Source organism: Parambassis ranga, chromosome 9 (genome assembly GCF_900634625.1).
Source record: "Parambassis ranga chromosome 9, fParRan2.1, whole genome shotgun sequence".
Taxonomy (NCBI): domain Eukaryota; kingdom Metazoa; phylum Chordata; class Actinopteri; family Ambassidae; genus Parambassis; species Parambassis ranga.
This window is the reverse complement of record NC_041030.1, coordinates 9,201,831-9,215,655: the sequence shown is the minus strand read 5'-3', so window position 1 is coordinate 9,215,655 and position 13,825 is coordinate 9,201,831. Positions and strand designations below refer to the sequence as shown.

The window sequence follows — 13,825 nt, the reverse complement described above, 5'->3', positions numbered from 1 at the left end:
AAAAATCTCAAGGGAGGTCTTTTCTGTTATATATACTAGTAGTATTATTAATAAAAGTAGGTTTATATTTAGCAAGCTGTAAACTCCCTAGTGTATACACCCCTCCACAGTAAGGTTGATATTAATTTTGTTTCTTCAAAACACTCTTTAGTGTTAAATGTTGTAGTTATGTTTTAATAGGCAAATACAGCCAGTTGAATCTTATTGAATCATGTAATATAAATCATGTGCTGCCGATGCAAACACAGGAAGGCGGCAGCATAATTCAGTTCATAATATAATATAGTTGGCTATTTACTGATTGGTTACAAACCAGTAATATTATTAGTCTATCATTACAGTCCTCAGTTGGCAGAAATTGAGACAGACAGCAAGTTTGGAACAAACGACAATGTCACCAAGTGTACAGTAAAGCTCTAAGTTCATTCCCTGCCCACACATGAGCTAATAACCGCAAAATGTATGATGCTAATGTGTATGATTAATGTGTAGGAGTACATGCTGCAGATGCAGAAAAGACTAATGTTGGTTTCCATAATGAAGCAACCTATGTATTTATTTTCATTCATTTCCTGAGAGGCAGGTGTGATTTAAAGTCCAATCTAATGTGTTTCAATGTAACTCAAGACTTAAAGATATAAACACGATGTATGCGTCTCCGAGGAGTCAGTGGAGGGGTCACAGCAGTATTGTAATGAGAGGACCTGAGCCACACCGCCGCCTGCTGGTGCGAGGGAGAAGATGTTCCATTGGCCATTCCCAAAAAACTGTGTGTGTGTTAATATCTTTGGCAGGGTGGTGGGTGTATGTATTTTTACTTTTTTAATCACAATTCACCACTTTAAATTAAAAAAATCGGCCAGAAGACACATTTTTCTCTTAATTCTGCAGCGAGGGAAAGTACCAAGCTGTGTACCTCAGCGGTGTGAAACCCACAGGATTGTTATAAAAACTACTTTAAAGCAGTCCTTACAGTAACATCATTAACAATATTATATGCCTCTGATCCACTAAGACAATATTTGATGACAGTCTGTTGAATGCTTGACACGTCCATCCCCTGTACCAGCTTAGAAAACAAAACAAAACAAAAACTACTTACATTGTTACTCAAATACCATTTATTTTCCTCTATCCATGTTAGAATTACTATATTAATGTTTTACATATAAGTTCCTTTTGTACTGAAATATGATATACAAAATGTATCAGATCAGAGATGACACTTGTCATGGCCAGTACAAAGGTCAAATGAAAAGCTAGAATGATGGTCTACCTCGGTCTAATTGTTATTATACCAGGAGTTAGAGCAGTGGGAATACCATTATTAGATGATAAAAGCTTGTGAAGGAAAAATAAGAACAAATCCAGGACATATATCCTTTTGCAAAGTTAAAAAAAAAATAAGAAAAGTAAAACCTGGCATATAAGACAAATGAGTTGTGAAAAAGTTAACAGGTCATCATCAACGGATACCAGTCTGGATCTTGGTCAATCTCAAATAAAGTTCTTTGTTTCTTCTCAACCTGCAACTAATCAGACCTGAAGGTTTTACAGTAGCACCCATTGGCTTATTGGAGCATTTTCAATTACAGCCAAAATCTGACCCCCTTTGTGAACACAGACTCAAGGGATGTACAGGTTTTAAAAACAGCTCTGAGAAAATGATTCATTGAGATGTCACACAGGTCAAAGACACAAAAGAGAAAACAGCCATTTGTGGCATCTGGTAGCACTTTTGACATTTGTTTTTCGGGGCACTGACGGAGCTTGACTTGAGTCATCAGCGTGGTGATGCCCTGTTTATCCTCACTCAGCATTAAAGGGCAAATCATTTCAGAAAAAAACATGCAGACAGACGGACATATAAAGACAAAAACATGATGGAGGCCCTTAATGCTGAGCTGCTCAGGCGGACTGTCTCAGGACTCAAGCTGAAATCCATTCATGTATCATCTCAGCTATATTGATGTTCCTGAAATGATTTGGCATTAGTGGTTTAGTCTCAGACTGTTAGCTGATGTTACAGTAGTTGCACTATAATCATGTAAAAAAGATCTTGATATATATAAGGGAGATACATAATTTAACTCTCAGGATATCTTGAGTCCCAAAAAGCAGAAAAACACTGTCAACACTTGTCTTCTTCTTCTGGGAAATACTTGTCATTTAAAAAAAGAAAAGGAGAAGGGGGGTTCGATATTTCAACCACAATCTAGCCCAGCATTTCATCTGAAATCACCATTGACTAACAGCGTAGGATACTAATCTTACAGCAACAATACTTCAAGTTAAACTGAGATATTACAACTGTGGAAACATTTGCTAATGGCAGTGTGAGGAAACAGCCCACACTTTATTGGCCAATGGTATATTACAGCATTTTAACTGCCTACATAATATGCTGACTGAGCCCCCCATCTTGCATCACATTCTTGTAGACTGTAACATTAAACTGTACCCCTTTAGACAGAAACATGGAGAGTTAGAGCAAACAGAGCTTTGGAGATCTGGTTTCTAGATGATATTTGTAAAAGTACACTTTGTGTGCCTAAGTCTCTGCAGTATACTAAACATTTGGCAACACTGGCACAGCTATTAATATGTCTAGTACTGTTCTTCAGTGACAGTTGATACGTGCAAATATTATATAGAATATAAAAAAATATAATAAACAGTAATCCAAACAAAAAAAAAGATTTCATGGTAACTGCAGTGTGTAGGACCCAAACTGACCTCAGAGTAAGTTGGGAGTTCAGCTGGATTAGAACAAGTCCAGTCCAGACTAGTTTGTAGAAAGGCTGTTTCTCAGGTCTCATTAAGAACTATGTCCTTCTCAAAAGGCAGCAAAAATGTGACACACATTCACACACTACCGCATATTGCATGTACACATGGTATGTTGTCTGTAGACACTTCCGCTTTCATTCACACACACAATGTGCAATTTAAAAAAAAAAAAAAAAAAAAAAAACCTAAAAGCAAAACAATGATCGCTTCTTCACAGCTGCAGCATGTGTAGTGGACAGTACAGGCAGGCCTGGAGCTCCGAAGGGGGAGAGGTGCTCAATAAAGAGAAGTCGATCATCGTAAAGTCAGTACTACACAGACAGACAACAATTCTACCTGTATTACTTCAGAAAAAACAGTTGTATCTGTTGTCCATCATTCACATTCTCTGCTTTCTTCTCTTCTCCCCTCTCCACCCTTACTTCCAGCTCTCTCTACAAGTTAACCAGCTCATGTGCAACAAACTGTTTGAGTCTCTCCAGGTATTGTCCATAGAGCTCGACATCATTGTGCCCAGCTCCCTCCACCCAGAGCGGTTCCACTGGGCGCTGGCAGCGCTCATACAGTGCCAGGCCATGGGAGAAGTCGATGACCTCGTCCTCCGTACCATGGATCACAAGTACTGGTGATGTTACCTTGGAAATCTTGTCGATACTTTAGAGAGAGAGAGAGAATAAAAAACATAAGGGACACGGAAAGGAGACTGGCTCCTCTAATTCCCCCCCAAAAGTTACATTTATAATTAATTGGGAACAAAAATAAAGCACAGACACTTTGCACACTGACCACAAGGGGGGGCTATTGTTAATTTGTTTTATACTTCCTGAATTGTTTTGACATCTAAATTTTGATTATGAGGATCAGACAGACTTATAGAGGAGATTGGGTTAGGGACTTATTCTGGCTCTCACATGTGCAGTGTACTCACTTTGGGAAGGCATCAAAGCAGTAGGTCTTCTTAGTGTCAGGGAATGCCACTCTCATGCCAGAAGTGAGCGGTGAGTGAAGGACGACGGCGGCGCTCTCATAGCGAGAAGCCAGGTCCACAGAGGGCACAGTGCCAATGCTCTGACCATACACGATCACATTCTCTGGACGGATCCCATACCTATAAGAAGGACGATGAATATCTGTTATTGTAAACAGCATACTTACATGACTAGCAGATAGACATATTGTACATGGAAGGTTGTTTGTGCTTAGCCAGACATTGGCAAGTGTCTAGAGAGGCCTTGGGTTAATTATAAAAAGCAGCATGTCCAGCAAAATAGAAACATGTTTCAGTGATTTTTGCCCATCACATATTAAATATGCTCACATTGCCAAGTAGCCTCCTATCATCTCTTATTTCCACCACATGCTGCTTCCTAAGCAAACACTCACCTGTGTGCTAACAGAGACTTACTCATACTCTATTATCGGCAGAAACGTCAAGCCACAGTGACTCAGTGATTATAGGGCCTGCTAAAACAAGCACACTAGGATGTGATACAGCCACAGTTTAGTCAATCTGGCTTTCTGCTGCTTTTCAGGACAGCTGAACAGAAGAGAGTAGACTCCCACTGTAGTCGTATGATTTAGAAGGGAGGGGGTAATGAGAGCAGAAAGAGAGCAAAAGACACATGGGTACTGCTTCTAGGGTAAGGAAGAAATGGACAGCGAGGGGGAAAAAAGACATTCCACAGCTGATTATGGAGAACGTGACCCACTCTAGCAAGCAGTCAGCTGACGACCTGAAATCTACTCCAAGAACACTGCATCACTGTCTCTACCACCGCACTGCTTCTGGATAACACACCCCAAACAGTTGCAACCAGCCTACTTAGCTCTATAATTAAAAATTAGGAACACTGACATTACAGGCTTAACATTACTACCTCTACCACTCCAGTCCTGTTAAACACAGAGATGGAAGCATGGAACAACTGTGCCTTTTCTTTGCAAAAGAACAACTCGCAGCAATGCAGGCACATCTACATCAGATGAGTATAAAAACACACACAACTTGACAGTATGTGTATATGTGTGTGTGCCATCAACAGGAATATAGGACCTGTTTACTGTTGGTGTGTCAGCTGGTCTTCACAGTGTATAAATAGGGGTGAAAATACTGGCATGGCATGAGAAGGTGTTACTGCAGACTGATGGGTGCTACAGCAATATTAAGTCTGAAACGTCACTGACTGCAAAGTACACATATGAGGAGGAGGAGGACTGGACTGTATGCTCTCACACATCTTTTGGAATTTGATATGTAAAACCATCGGCCTTGGACTAAGCCTGTTCAAAGCAATTTTTCCACTAAAGTCTGTAGACTGTAAAGAGGGTATTTAAAGGTTTTGATCATCATTAGATTTAAGAAGCAAGCAGAATCAAGCTTTATTCACAAGACAAGACAACTCTTTATTGAAGAGTACATAGTAAATATAGATGGGTGTAACCTGTTAACCCTACAGCTAACCCACAAAAAGATTTGAGCCACTTTTGGTTTGATTTACTTAACCTTATCTTCTTTGGCTTACTCTAATTAAGTCAATGTTCCATATCAGACCACTCAATCCAAGACACATAAACACCATATGGTTGTCACAACAGTGCAAACAGTGCACACCTTATGCAATGCCAACAAACTGAGTAAACAGAAACTATCTAACAGCTGAGCCACCCATATCCACCTGACATCATACCACTCCACCAGTGTTATTGTCACGAACAGCCGAGATTCACTCAAGGTCATAGATAAATAAACATAATGACCAATGCAAGATCTCAATCTATGACCTGTCTCTTACGGCAAGGTCACACTAACCACAAACGCATCTTGTTGAATGCTCTGTAGCAATAAGGAGGACGATCGCAGTGCACAGCTGCAGCTGCACTCGTGCTAAAACACCACAATGACAGGCTTTGGCCAACCCACTTCCACACAAGATACAACCCCCCCTCCAAGCTGGTCACATTAGTCTACAATTTACTTCACTGCATTTCAGCTTGAACAAAAAGGCCACAGGCAGGCAAGCTTCCTGAATACACCCCTCCCCCAAACCTTCATCAATTTAGTCTCCTGACACAAATCCAATCTATTATGCATCACATCCTCCTTCGTTCCTCTACTCTGTGTCTCGCTCCCTCTCGACTGCCCACCACTTGCTCCCTGAAGACCAAAATATTCCTGTTCCACAGCAGTCACTATGACTAACAGATATGCTTAGGACTTCCTGAACATATGTACAGTAATGTTTAAACAGATTAGTGTACCATCTGCACTACAGCAGGGGATACTTAACTGAAATGCTCAATGATCCGTTACTATGCTTGAGACCTTTTATCTCACACCCTGCCATTGAATACTTGGTTTCTATATACTATTTGTCTTGAATTAACACTGTTTGGTATAATAATATTTACAAATCTTAAAAAAAGAAATTAAATATTAGGAGGTGAGGACAATATTTATACATGTAGCAAGCATAATAAGTAAGCAGTGGCCATGTTGTTCTGTGCTAATGGAAAGAGTCAGGTGAGTGAGCACACTCCACCCATATGACTTAACAGACAGAGCAGCCTTTGTTCACAGGCTTCAACAGGACAACCCACATGGATATATCTAAGGTAAACAATCATATTAAATGTCTTCTGTGACTGTTCATGTCGATGAATTTCTCCCTGCTAATCAATGCCAGAGAAGACAGACAGCATCTTTTTAGGATCAATGAGATAATTGAGCAGGAAGTGAGTTTTTCCAGTTTGCTTTTACTGGCCACAATAAAGGAAAGAGGAAGACCTCGGTCTGAAAGCTCTTCGCAATCCGGTTGCTAGGCTACTACTCAATATTAGACTACCAGGATTGACGCTGGCCCGCCTCCACCTCTGAGGGAAAAGAAAATGATACAGTGCCATTGTGTACACGGAAACACACACACATGCATATATACACACACACACACACTTAACGAGAAGAAGTGGACTGGTGGCTTTCATCTAAATGGTCACTCTTTAGATGATTAACCACAATTTTCCTTAAATGTGCTACAGCAGTGAACCTGCCACATTCTTGGCCTGTGCGCAAACTGACTGACTCATACTATGACTGCATCACCTGACCAACTCCTTGTTCAGGTAAAGGGAGTGCCTCTTCCACTGAGACTGAACAAAATGGAACAGTGGGAATGTGTATCTGTATCCCTGACAGTGCTGTTATGTGTAGATTGTCAGCAAAGTGACAGGTGACTGGCCTTTGTCATATGACTGTACAGCAAAGTGAAAGCAGCCTACACAAGCCTGTCAATACTCAAGAGGAGGTGAATTTGCAGACTGCTGAATCATGAGGAAAAGGGAGAGATTGGATGACACAGAAAAGCAAAGCAAAAGCAGAAAAAGTCAGGATGTGGTGTGTTGGAAATGTCAAGACAGAAAACAATGAGGAGAGAAAGAGCTATGAGAACGCTCTCCTCTTCAGGCTGTGCATCTGATACAACATGAGAGACAGGGGTGTATTCAGCCGACTAATGTGAGGCCATGAAGAGAAGCCTTTTGATGTGATAAACACAATCTATTTGATTCATGTTGAGCAGGGTCAAGAGGCTAGGTTGTCCCTTTTCTTTCTTTTAAACAGGCACTCACTTATGGATGTGGAACACCCTCAGACAATCAGCACAGGCAGCTGAGTCTAAAGGCCAACTGATATGCCTTAATTACACCAGGCTTTAAAGATTCTCTATTTAGACATTATATACTGAACATACAAAAGAGGAAGTATCATTAGGCAAGACCAAAAATACTAATATAAGCTGCAGCAGATCTCCTTCAAATTTTCTGTTTTAGTCTAGTTGTACAAAAAACTGTGTAGTGTAAGAACAAAACTTTATTAGGACAATCCCCAAGGCTTTCAAGTGAAACGCATCTCTCTGAATCGTGTCCTCAGTTCCACCCTAAAATGAAGCATGTTAGCTCTGCAGTGGAACACCCATTCAGCAGCGTTGCTTCCCATAAACTGGGAAACGCCAGGTTTGTTGGCAAGTCAGCCAGCCCTGACAGTGCTGTTATGTGTAGATTGTCATATTGAGATTAAACTGAACTGCACACCTAAGACAATGAGAAGACATTTTATTACCAGGTGGAAAGACCTATGGACCATTGGATACGTTTACATATGGATACTGAATGTAAACGCTGCATTAGACTTTTGAGAATGACGTGATGTGTAATAATTAGGCTGTGCATGTGAGATTTCAAGGTACCACAGCTAACATAATAAACAGCAGTTCTAGTCAATTATAGAAGTGACAGTATGTATTTTATATGAATCGAGGACCATGAACCACTTCAAAATCTACACTGCTTTTGGCTATGGCCGATCTCTTCTACCATCAAGCACAAACAAATGGACTTCTAAGAAGCAAAATCCTAAAAGCTTGAGTTGTGTCTCATGACCTGTTCCTCAACACTAGTATTGCACAGAAACAATTTATTAGAAACTGTGTAAATATTTGTATTATCAGCACTGTTAATAACATCAGTATATAAGTAGACAAAGCATCACACAGAAAAACAAGCATCTAACCCAGTCAAACCCGTCTTTGCTTAGAGAGCCGGAGGTAACAGTCCGACTGTGCTCTGAGACTACAACCATGGGACATGCTTTTTAAATACCAATTTCCTTTCTCCTGGAGGGCTTGTTTGATCTTAAAAAAAGAGTTTCTTCACAGATTAACATACAATGTATAGGACCAATACCCTGCTCAATAATAAAATGTAAACATTTAGTTTACTCAAGCAAACGAACATGTCTTTATCCAATTATAAAAGACGATGTAGAAGTTATATTGCTGTGTCATCCATTACAGACATCCAGTACTACACAGACAGGGAAGGTAGGTCAGATCATGCAAATTTCCATCCTACTATATATATATATATATAACTATATAAAGTTTGCAAAACAGCATGCAAACAGTAAGGATTTGCTTTTATGTGAATTACTGCCATTACCATCTCAGTTCCACACGACATAAATGACCAAAAGTAACATGAGAAAGTGTTTGTTTGGGGGCCTGAAAGTTGGAAAATAAACCAGATCAGCCTTAAAAGCCTGAAAGAGATTCAGAGATCCTGAAGAGAACCACATAAAGAAACAGTAGAGAAACAAAATATCACACATTGTGACATTACTCAAATGTTCATGTGTAATTCATGGACTGAAGCCTTAATCTTTAATGCAGAAAGGGGTTTCAGCATTAAACCAAAAGAATGTAATGATGATTCCACACACACACACACACAGCACCAGAAAATCAGGTTTTTCTCTACAGCAGTGGCCTATTTCTTCCATACAGATCCATTAGGATCAAGTTTCCCGTTTGACTTGCCTGCTTCCTTAAGGGTCTTTATTTACAGAAGCCTGGTGACTGTGCCAAAAGATTCACAGTAAATGTGAGTAACTAGCACTTTTAAATGCAATGCCTTCGTTTGACTCTTCTTCCAGCATTTATAAGTTCTCCTGTTCCTCCTCTTAGTAATTTGTTTGTCTTTCAACCGGAAGTATACAATGACAAGCAGGCCTACTGGATAAATCCTCTCATGAACAAACAAAAACTAAAATATGATCTCACACACACACTTTTGCAGACTCCTCCACATCCTGTTATGTTCGAACAGGTGTGTGTGTGTACATGTGTAAAAAATGATCCTCCAGACCAAAGGAAAAAAATCAACTACACATCCCAGAGACATTTCATACTAACTTTATTTACTTTACTAACCCTATTAACACTTTCAAAAAGTCACCCATTCATGCTTGAAAAATGACTAATCAGTCATTACAACCGCTCCCAAAAAAGTGTGTAGAAGTGTCAAAACGATCATATTTCAACAACATGTTTTGTATTTAAGTTTTGTAGGAACGCAATATGGGCTCTGTGCAGACAAGCACTTTATGAGGCACAGTGTCCATGTTGTTACATGGGACAAAAGAAGGAGATGACGAGAGGTTGGAAGACAATAAGCAGATGTCCTTAAACATGGCTGGAAGGAAGTGAGGAACAGGGGGTTAGACAAACCAACTGATGAACAGAACTAACATATAGAAAAGCCACATCTGGAGGAAGAGGCCAAAGCAGAGAGTCAACATCTAATGTATGTTACACACAAACCAACCCAAATGACAAGGAGAAAAAGCATCTTAGAATTACTACCAAATTTCAGATGACATCCAACAAGTATCAGTCTATTCATAGCCTGCAGAGTAAAAGAGGCAGCAGAGCGCCCGCTTACACCTACATATAGTGGGCCTGTGTAAGCACAGAAACCACGCTCTTTATTATTGCCTACCAGAACATCATGTCATCCTGTCCCTACTCAACCATTCCTCGTCATCTCCACCCATGATTTTATAAGTTCAGCAATCATCTCTCCACCCAGCTCCTTCAGTACTCTTCATCCTCTTACTCCAACTTTTTCTTTTTCTCCCTATGTCTCTGCTTTTCCCCTGATGACCTACATCAGCTTTTTCTTTTCTTTAACATCACACCGACTTTTACTTCAGTTCTTGCAATTTTTGCTTGCATGTATGTCTGTGTTATGTCACTTCCCTTTACCCTCAAGATCTGGGCTTTGACAACTTACTGCTCACAAGTTAAAAACAAAACACGCACTGCATTTGTTCATCCAGTTGTAGGAATTTGGTCCGATCCCAAAAAGTACGAAGCTTAAGTCATTATCCAGGTTTACTTCACTACCAGTACAGGTGCTCTCTAATTAGCAGGTTGTGAGTGCCTGGCACTTAAGAGGCTTATGTTTCCCTTCTAAACAAATCAATTATGGGGCCTGTGTCACTGCATTCATCGCTTCTAATTGATCGCTTTATCCTTCCTCTTATGCTCATCTCCTACCATCTCCCCTCCATTATCATTATCTCTCCTTACCGTGACCGGAGTGCCTGCCAGGCAGCATCTACATCAGCGTACAGGTTCTTCTCAGAGGGTTTCCCAGAACTGGCCCCATAACCAGAGTAGTCGTAGGAGAAGACGTTGCAGTTGATCCGAGAACCCAGGCCGATGTAGAAGCTGCTCATCTGACCCAAGTCCACAGCATTTCCGTGTGAGAATAGTAGTGTGTAGCGGGCGCTGGGTGAGCAGCGGACAAACATGCAGGCAATGCGGTTCCCTCTTGAGGTACGTGTCATGAAACACTCAATAGCATCCTTCTCACGGGCTGAGTACTGCCAGTCAGCACGCTCAGAGAGGTGGAGCGTCCATCGGCTGCCACTCTCATCACACATGAGGCTGTAGGTCGGCTCCGGGGGTAAGAAGGCCAGCTTTGAGGCAATCTTGCTGGGGCACGGTGGACAGCAGAACAGGCAACATAGCTCACTGAGGGATAGATGGTTCATCCTCAAAACACTGTGACAGGGAGATTCAGGATGGTTAAATTCCACAATCACTAAGAATAACAGAGAAAACCTCTTTAAACAAAAGCATCTGGGCTTTTACACAAAGCTGAAACAATTGTTTGCCAATGTATCCCCTGCAGATTGATCACAAAGAAGACACCACAAGACAAAAAGCTCACTGATCTTTCTTATATATAAACAGCTAGCTTTGTAAAAATGGAAAATCAGGGGGTTGCTAGGACTTGAAGCTTAAAAGCTGCACATCTACATTACACTACAAATTCCATTCTCCAGATTGCATGGCTCTCTCCTCCCTTTTAAAAAAATCCTAACCCTGATTTGAGAGCTTGTACTCCATCTACCTCAAGGTTTCCAAAATCACTCAGGCCATATTGACCTAAAAGCTTTTTTTGTTTCAATGTGCACCTGGACCCCGCCTAAGGCAGTACCTCTTAGATCTTCCAGGTGCTTTTAAAATTGCACTAGAGCTGTCAGTAGAGCTTTTTTGGTGACACATAAGCTGGTTGGTCAAAATGTCCTCCAGGAGTGCCCTTTCTGAAGTAATGATCATTTTTTCCTTAGGTTGCAAGGATGATGCTTTGTAATGTGACTCCTTTTGACTTTACATCTTTTAGGGAGAAATGGAACATTATTGCAAGCCTATGACAATATGTTGTGGATTACATTACAGATCAAATGTACTAGAAGTTAGACAGTACATTACCTGCTTTTACATCCCTGAGATTATGTAAAAAGAAGTACCACTGTACAAGAAGTGATTGATAACTATTATAGCCCTCACCACATCTGTGTGCAGAAAGTTTTAAGATGATGTTTGCAGTGCTGTTCTGGGTAACTGAATATATATAAATAGCTCTTTCTGAGTGGACAAATATCCACATCCTCTTAACGTCCAAGATGGTCCATGAGGATACAATGGCAAAAAAGGAAGAGCACCCCTTACAACTTAATGAAGAATTTGGTTGCTGATGTCAAACCTGACACAGTCATGCTCACTTTCTGAATAAACCCTATCTAGAACAGAGCTGCGTGAGCAACCAGTTCTCTTCTTGAATATACAGACCTTGCAGCCATTTTTATTATTCTACAATTATCCATGCTTTACTTGGACATAACCCTTTTTATTTCTCCTGAATAGACTTCTTTCAAGACAGACATCTAAAAGACTATCAAAGAAGGAAAAGCACAGGTGAAATAATGAAAGCTCAGTTACATCAAAAATCCCAGTATGCCATGACAACAGCACCTCCACTCAGGGGAGTGCAGCCCGTATTAATTCACCTGTGCTTTGTAGTACATTTTTACTAAATGCCCCTTCAGAAATCAATAAAGTCTTATCTTAAATTATCTTAACATTTTTATTGGCCAAGGAGCTGTTGGAACTCCACTGACAGGTACATTAAACCTAAAAATATCCTGATTGATTACACTCAGTTTAATTACCTTATATAAAGAAAACAATTGGCTGTAGCAGAGACAGCTTTGTCCCGATGCTTATGAACAACTTATGTAATCAAAGCTGGTCCTACATGATGTTGTGGCATCCCAGAAGAGCACGTCAACAAAACACACAGTGGAGCCTGTCTGCTTCCCATATTTGCCCCAGATATAGTCCATAATCTCCCAGGCATGTGGACAGAAAGGAGCCCCGCAGTGATTTGCTGTAAAATGGTGGTGGATCTAGCAGCAGGAGGTTACAATGCTTCTAGGCTGGTTTGTAAGGGGGTATTACTATAATACAATTTACTGCTGACTATGGTTGGCTAATTAGTTAACACAACCATGTAGGCTATGTGTGTATTCCATCAAAAAAACAGAGACTTGAATATCAACATTACCTGGATGGGCGGCTGAACGCTTGTTGTGTTTTTCTATATTAAAGATGACAGTACTGGCCAGCGTCGCGTAGTCCGGTGTTATCTTTACACTAAGCCAACTAACTTATCTTCCTATCAACGCCAGGTGATTGACGAGGTTATCCTTGGCCAGATTATCCTCCGTTCCGTGTCTTGTTTGTCAGTTGTGTCACTTGGAGTGTGTATATCCCTCTTGGCACAACAGCTCCGGGTTACAATTGGCTAGCAGCTTCGTCCTCCGGGTCCAGACAGCCTTCTAAACTGTCGTTTCCTTTTTTCTTCCCCTTGGTTGTCGCAACATATGGTCCTGAATGATAACGAGATCAATTCAATCAAAGCGTTCAAGTTTTTTATGTTTCATCAGAAACATACATGGATACGATAAGGTTCTAATATGAGCTAAATTCGTGTAAACGTCCGTACCAAACAGTTCACACCAATCGGCTCCGAAACATCCTCGCTTTCGTTGTGGCTATCACTCTGCTTGTTATCTTGGTTTGTTAAGGAAGAAGAGGCGTTGATTGACAGCCTCCTGGACCAATGGTAAAAAGGCTGAGGAAACGAGTCCGCCAATTATATAAAGCGAGGGCGGCCCTTAGATGTCGCGAGAGTGGTGGCCAAATGATTTTAATGACATCTAGAAAAACCAATCAGAGATTACTATTGAAAAACACAGACCAATCAGCTTCGACAGGGGTGTTTCCAACCTACTGATACATGACGTAATTGACAACAACTTTTATTAAGCTTAAAAGTAGTAAAGGTAACA

At 40.6% G+C, this 13,825-nt stretch overlaps 1 protein-coding gene across 2 annotated transcripts; it reads right to left on the bottom strand.

Moving 5' to 3' along the window:
- Positions 1-1,103: 1,103 nt before the first annotated feature.
- Positions 1,104-13,590, bottom strand: abhd17b (abhydrolase domain containing 17B, depalmitoylase). 2 transcript variants are annotated; one of them, XM_028413345.1, is made up of 5 exons: positions 13,480-13,590; positions 13,039-13,363; positions 10,713-11,189; positions 3,719-3,898; positions 1,104-3,444 (listed from the first exon to the last, which is right to left on the bottom strand). In XM_028413345.1, the coding sequence occupies exons 3-5, from the start codon at positions 11,177-11,179 to the stop codon at positions 3,225-3,227; spliced, it is 867 nt and encodes a 288-aa protein (XP_028269146.1). In that variant the 5' UTR covers positions 11,180-11,189; positions 13,039-13,363; positions 13,480-13,590; the 3' UTR covers positions 1,104-3,224. The 2 variants fall into 2 exon arrangements, with proteins under 2 accessions (XP_028269146.1, XP_028269145.1); XM_028413344.1 differs by having other exon boundaries at positions 13,039-13,580.
- Positions 13,591-13,825: the final 235 nt, after the last annotated feature.